Source organism: Mustelus asterias, chromosome 19 (assembly GCF_964213995.1).
Source record: "Mustelus asterias chromosome 19, sMusAst1.hap1.1, whole genome shotgun sequence".
Lineage (NCBI taxonomy): Eukaryota > Metazoa > Chordata > Chondrichthyes > Carcharhiniformes > Triakidae > Mustelus > Mustelus asterias.
In genome coordinates, this window is record NC_135819.1 from 19892959 (window position 1) to 19899989 (window position 7031).

A 7031-nucleotide genomic window follows, 5' to 3' on the forward strand; every position below is an offset into this window, starting at 1 on the left:
ATACTCCTGGCATTGAAGTATACACATTTCAAATTTGATTGAGATGTATAAGATTTTGATGGGTATAGATAGAGTGAATGCAAGCAGGCTTTTTCCACTGAGGCTAGGGGAGAAAAAAATCAGAGGGCATAGGTTAAGGGTGAAAGGAGAAAAGTTTAAAGGGAATATTAGGGGGGGCTTCTTCACGCAGAGAGTGGTGGGAGTGTGGAATGAGCTGCCGGATAAAGTAGTAAATGCTTTTAACATTTATGAAAAACTTGGACGGGTTCATGGATGAGAGGGGTGTGGAGGGATATGGTCCAAGTGCAGGTCAGTGGGACTAGGCAAAGAATGGTTCGGCACAGACAAGAAGGGCCAAAAGGCCTGTTTCTGAGCTGTAATTTTCTATGGTTCTATGGAAAATCTCAGCAGGTCTGACAGCATCTGTGGAGCGAGAACAGAACCAACGTTGAGTCTGAACGAAGGGTTGTCCAGACTTGAAAGAGGCCATTCAGCCCAGCTTGTGCTGCCCGTCACTGTCGGAAGATGAGACTAGTTGAGATATGAGTTCAAAATGCTGATTTCACAACAGGAATTGAAGACAGAAACCCGAACTGTCAGCTGTAAATCTTCCTACTCATCAATCACACACTCCAAGTCACGTTCAAAGCTGCTTCTTGGTTATTTTTAGGTTCCTCTTTTACTCAAAGAAAAAGGCAAGTTGATTCTGAAGTGGAATTCAACAAACAACAGCAACTTCCCCGTGCAGTATCCATACACAAAAGCAGCTGGAACCCTGGAGCGTCCCTTCCCACTCACCTGTTACAATGACTTCCTCATGCCTCTACCTCACAATCCCTATCTCCCCACTCCAGTTAAACTGAGCAAATTCTGCACTGGTCAGGGACTCAACATTCCCATTCCCTGATGATTACACCTTCCACTCTCCAGCTCCCAAACTCTGGAATTCCTTCACTAAAGTTCTCTACCTCCCATAGTGCCTTGAAACTTCTTCCCTGCTGCCATCAGACTTTTGAATGGACCGACCTTGCATTAAGTTGATCTTTCTCTACACCCTAGCTATGACTGTAACACTACATTCTGCACTCTCTCCCTTCCTTCTCTATGAACAGAATGCTTTGTCTATATAGCGCGCAAGAAACAATGCTTTTCACTGTATGCTAGGGGCATACACTCCGAAAGCTCGTGCTACCAAATAAACCTGTTGGACTTCAACCTGGTGTTGTGAGACTACTTACTGAGGCTGTATAAGGCTCTGGTCAGAGTATTGTAAGCAATTTTGGGCCTCATATCTAAGGAAGGATGTGCTGGCCTTGGAGAGGGTCCAGAGGTCGAAGGGTGGGAATACCCTCCCTTCTTCCAGTTCCCATGGCAAGCCGTCATGTGTAAAGTCTCTGGCCTCGAAGGGAACATTGGCTTTGCACGCCTTCCAAATAAAATCTCCAAATATCAGTCCAGAGACTCCAGCTATACACAACCTCCCACAACACTTGCAGGTAGGGAGGAGAGAACTCCAAGAAGGACTCCCCATTCCTTACGGAGGAAAAAACATTTCTTCACGGCACAGTAGTTAGTGCTGCTGCCTCAGCGCAAGGGACCCAGGTTCAATTCCAGCCTCAGGTCACTGTCTGTGCGGAGACTACACGTTCTCCCCGTGTCTGCGTGGGTTTCCTCTGGGTGCTCTGGTTTCCTCGCATAAAAAAGTAGTAAGGCTTACATTAACACTGCAATGAAGTTACTGTGAAATTCCCCTAGTTGCCACACTCCGGCACCTGTTCAGGTCAATGCACCCTAACCAGCACGTCTTTCAGACTGTGGGAGGAAACCAGAGCACCCGGAGGAAACCCACGCAGACACAGGGAGAACGTGCAAACTCCACACAGACAGTGACCCAAGGCCGGAATTGAACCCGGGTCTCTGGCGCTGAGAGGCAGCAATGCTAACCACCGTGCCCCCATGCCCGCACACTCCATGGATGAGCCATGGTAAACGTGTAGGAATACAGGGATAAAGTGGCAAAGAGGGCCTGGGTAAGCTGCTCTGTCGGAGAGTCGGTGCAGACTCGATGGTTCGAATGTCCTGTGCCGCACTGTCAGGATTGTATGATATGATTCTAGTCCAGTTTCCAGTGAAGCAGAGGCAGGAGGTTACCCCATCACCGGAAAACATCATCAGCAGCACATCAGACCTGGAACTGCTCAGAGGCAGGAGGCAGAAACCCTCCCCCACACTGAGAATGCATCACACTGAACAACAAATACAACATCAACACTGACAGACAGCACACACAGAGCTTACAGTGTACCGGAGACACTCATCACAGAGCACACAACACACCTAATCTGGTGGGGGGGGGGGGGGGGGGGGGGGGTGAGGGTGAGGGGGGTGAGGGTGAGGGGGGTGAGGGTGAGGGGGGTGAGGGTGAGGGGGGTGAGGGTGAGGGGGGTGAGGGTGAGGGGGGTGAGGGTGGTGAGGGTGAGGGTGGTGAGGGTGAGGGTGGTGAGGGTGAGGGTGGTGAGGGTGAGGGTGGTGAGGGTGGTGAGGGTGGTGAGGGTGGTGAGGGTGGTGAGGGTGGTGAGGGTGGTGAGGGTGAGGGTGGTGAGGGTGAGGGTGGTGAGGGTGAGGGTGGTGAGGGTGAGGGTGGTGAGGGTGAGGGTGGTGAGGGTGAGGGTGGTGAGGGTGAGGGTGGTGAGGGTGAGGGTGGTGAGGGTGAGGGTGGTGAGGGTGAGGGTGGTGAGGGTGAGGGTGGTGAGGGTGAGGGTGGTGAGGGTGAGGGTGGTGAGGGTGGTGAGGGTGAGGGTGGTGAGGGTGAGGGTGGTGAGGGTGAGGGTGGTGAGGGTGAGGGTGGTGAGGGTGAGGGTGGTGAGGGTGAGGGTGGTGAGGGTGAGGGTGGTGAGGGTGAGGGTGGTGAGGGTGAGGGTGGTGAGGGTGAGGGTGGTGAGGGGGGTGAGGGTGAGGGGGGTGAGGGTGAGGGGGGTGAGGGTGAGGGGGGTGAGGGTGAGGGGGGTGAGGGGGGTGAGGGTGAGGGGGGTGAGGGTGAGGGGGGTGAGGGTGAGGGGGGTGAGGGTGAGGGGGGTGAGGGTGAGGGGGGTGAGGGGGGTGAGGGCGAGGGGGGTGAGGGCGAGGGGGTGAGGGCGAGGGGGGTGAGGGCGAGGGGGGTGAGGGCGAGGGGGGTGAGGGCGAGGGGGGTGAGGGTGAGGGGGGGTGAGGGTGAGGGGGGTGAGGGTGAGGGGGGTGAGGGTGAGGGGGGTGAGGGTGAGGGGGGTGAGGGTGAGGGGGGTGAGGGTGAGGGGGGTGAGGGTGAGGGGGGTGAGGGTGAGGGGGGTGGGGTGAGGGGGGTGAGGGTGAGGGGGGTGAGGGTGAGGGGGTGAGGGTGAGGGGGGTGAGGGTGAGGGGGTGAGGGTGAGGGGGGTGAGGGTGAGGGGGTGAGGGTGAGGGGGTGAGGGTGAGGGGGTGAGGGTGAGGGGGTGAGGGTGAGGGGAGTGAGGGTGAGGGGGGTGAGGGTGAGGGGGGTGAGGCTGAGGGGGGTGAGGCTGAGGGGGGTGAGGCTGAGGGGGGTGAGGCTGAGGGGGTGAGGCTGAGGGGGGTGAGGCTGAGGGGGGTGAGGCTGAGGGGGGTGAGGCTGAGGGGGGTGAGGCTGAGGGGGGTGAGGCTGAGGGGGGTGAGGCTGAGGGGGGTGAGGCTGAGGGGGGTGAGGCTGAGGGGGGTGAGGCTGAGGGGGGTGAGGGTGAGGGGGGTGAGGGTGAGGGGGGTGAGGGTGAGGGGGGTGAGGGTGAGGGGGGTGAGGGTGAGGGGGTGAGGGGGGTGAGGGTGAGGGGGGTGAGGGTGAGGGGGGTGAGGGTGAGGGGGTGAGGGTGAGGGGGTGAGGGTGAGGGGGTGAGGTGAGGGGAGTGAGGGGTGTGAGGGTGAGGGGGGTGAGGGGGGTGAGGGGTGTGAGGGTGAGGGGGGTGAGGGGGGTGAGGGTGAGGGGGGTGAGGGTGAGGGGGGTGAGGGTGAGGGGGGTGAGGGTGAGGGGGATGAGGGTGAGGGGGGTGAGGGTGAGGGGGGTGAGGGTGAGGGGGGTGAGGGTGAGGGGGGTGAGGGTGAGGGGGGTGAGGGGGGTGAGGGTGGTGAGGGTGAGGGTGGTGAGGGTGGTGAGGGTGAGGGTGGTGAGGGTGGTGAGGGTGAGGGTGGTGAGGGTGAGGGGGGTGAGGGTGAGGGGGGTGAGGGTGAGGGGGGTGAGGGTGAGGGGGGTGAGGGTGAGGGGGGTGAGGGTGAGGGGGGTGAGGGTGAGGGGGGTGAGGGTGAGGGGGGTGAGGGGGGTGAGGGTGAGGGGGGTGAGGGTGAGGGGGGTGAGGGTGAGGGGGGTGAGGGTGAGGGGGGTGAGGGTGAGGGGGGTGAGGGTGAGGGGGGTGAGGGTGAGGGGGGTGAGGGTGAGGGGGGTGAGGGTGAGGGGGGTGAGGGTGAGGGGGGTGAGGGTGAGGGGGGTGAGGGGGGTGAGGGGGGTGAGGGGGGTGAGGGTGAGGGTGAGGGAGGTGGGGGGGTGGGGTGAGGGGGGTGAGGGGGGTGGGGGGTGTAGGGTGAGGGGGGTGGGGGTGAGTGGGGTTGAGGGGGGTGGGGGTGAGGGGGGTGAGTGTGGGGGGTGAGGGTGAGGGGGGTGGGGGGGTGGGGGGTGTAGGGTGAGGGGGGTGGGGGTGAGTGGGGTTGAGGGGGGTGGGGGTGAGGGGGGTGATGGGGTGGGGGTGATGAGGGTGGGGTGAGGGGGGCGAGGGGGGTGATGGTGGTGAGGGGGGGTGGGGGTTGTAGGGTGAGAGGGGTGAGGGGGGTTGAGGGGGGGTTGAGGGGGGGTGATGGGGGTGGAGTGAGGGATTGGGGGTGGACGTGAAGGGGGGTGAGGGGCTTTGAGCCTCCTACCTGCCGGGCGGCTGTTGGTGGCCATGGTGCCGGCGGGCCCGGAGCTGCGGCTCCGCTTCCCTCTCCGGGGCTCGGCTTCACTCTGCCTGCCGGCTCCGCCCAGCCGCCAACTCCCGAGGCCCAGCCCCGGCACCCCGTGACCGGTCCGGCCCCGCCCACAGCCTGTCAATCAGCGCAAACCCCGCCCACAGCCTGTCAAACAGCGCACACCCCGCCCACAGCCTGGCAATCAGTGCAAACCCCGCCCACATCCTGTCAATCAGCGCAAACCCCGCCCACAGCCTGTCAATCAGCGCACACCCCGCCCAGCCTAGCAATCAGCGCAAACCCCGCCCACAGCCTGGCAATCAGCGCTAACCCTCCCCACAGCCTGTCAACCAGGACAAACCCCGCCCACAACCTGTCAATCAGTGCAAACCCCACCCATAGCCTGTCAACCAGGACAAACCCCGCCCACCACTTAGAGACCTCCAGCAGCGCAGAAACAGGCCCTTCGGCCCACCATGTCGGTGCTAACCATCTAATACCAATCTATACTGATCCCACCTGCCCGCACCTGGTCCATAGCTTGCCACGGCAAGCGGTGCTCATCCAGATGCTTCTTAATTGTTGTGAGAGTTGCGGCCTCCACCAGACCCTCAGGCAGCGTCTTCCACACTTCCAGCACCCTCTGGTGAAGGACATGTCCTCAGATCCCCTCAAACCGCTTACTCCTCACCTTAAACCCCTGCCCTCTGCCATGGGCTAAAGATTCTTACCATCCACCCGATTGATGCCCCTCACCATCTTACACACCTCCATCAAACCCCCCCCTCAGCCTCCTCTCCTCCAGGGAAACCCAGACTATCACCGGTCAATCACGAGGGGGTACGGATTTAGGGTGAGGGGCAGGGGATTCAGAGGGGAATTCAGAAAACACTTCTTCATGCACAGGGTGGTGGGACGCCCTGCCTGGGAAACCTTACAACCTTTAAAATATTTGGAAACATCATAACGTCCAAGGATCTGGGACAAATGCTGGAAAATGGGATTAGTGCGGCTTTAATGGTAGATATTGTCGATGCAGACTCGATGGGCTGAAGGGCATTTTCTGCACTATACGCCTCTATAACTCCATCCAGTCTGGCTGAAACTTGCCATCCCAGGTAGAACAGTGGTCAGCACTGCTGCCTCACAGTGCCAGGGACCCGGGTTAGATTCCCAGCTTGGGTCACTGTCAGTGCGAAGTCTGCACGTTCTCCCCGTGCCTGCGTGGGTTTCCTCCAGGTGCTCCGGTTTCCTCCCACAGTCCGAAAGACGTGCTGGTTAGGGTGCATTGGCTGTGCTAAATTCTCCCTCAGTGTTCCCGGAGTGTGGCGACTAGGGGATTTTCACAGTAACTCCATTGCAGTGGTAATGTAAGCCTACTCATGATTAATAAATAAACTTTAAAAACATCCTGGTGACTCCCCTCTGCACCCTCTCCAGTACAATCACTTCCTTCCAAAAGTGTGATGACCAGAACTGCACACAGTACTCCATCTGTGGTCTAACCAATGTTTTATAAAGTTGTACCAAGACCTCCCTGTTCCTATACTCTATGCACCAGCTAATGAAGGTAAGCATTCTGTATGCCTTCTTCACCACACTATCTACCTGTCTTGCCACCTTCAGAGATCTATGGACTTGTACACCAATGTCCCTTTATTCCTTAATACTCCGTAAGGATCTACCGTTCATTGTGTTTATCCTATCTTTATTGGGCCTCCCAAAGTGCACCACCTCACACTCATCAGGATGAATTCTATCTGCTCTGCCCAACTTACCAACTATCAATATCAGTCTGTAGCCTCAGACTATTCTCCTCGCTATCAACAATACCACCAATTTCCGTGACATCAGCAAACTTACTAATTATACCTTTGACTTTCACACGCAAGTCGTTAATATATATAGCAAACAGCGAGGGCCCCAGCACCGATCCCTGTGGTACACTGTGTGGTGGACTTCAGTTATGCCTGGACACATCCCCTGCCGGCTCGGCTCCTCCCCTTGTCACCAAGTATAAAGGTGGCTGTCTCCTCCCCCTTGTTCAGTTCGGGTCGGTTACCTGTTGGGATGTGCTCCTGATTCTGTTATGAATAAAAGCCTACAGTTGT

General features: G+C 58.5%; 1 protein-coding gene across 1 annotated transcript in view; it reads right to left on the reverse strand.

Moving 5' to 3' along the window:
* Positions 1–5030, reverse strand: part of mcoln1a (mucolipin TRP cation channel 1a) — a 74580-nt gene extending 69550 nt beyond the window's left edge. Inside the window, exon 1 of the mRNA XM_078235121.1 lies at positions 4894–5030. Coding sequence (XP_078091247.1) covers positions 4894–4918 — 25 coding nt within the window. The 5' untranslated portion in view covers positions 4919–5030. The remainder of the gene's footprint in view (positions 1–4893) is intronic.
* Between the last annotated feature and the right edge of the window lie 2001 nt (positions 5031–7031).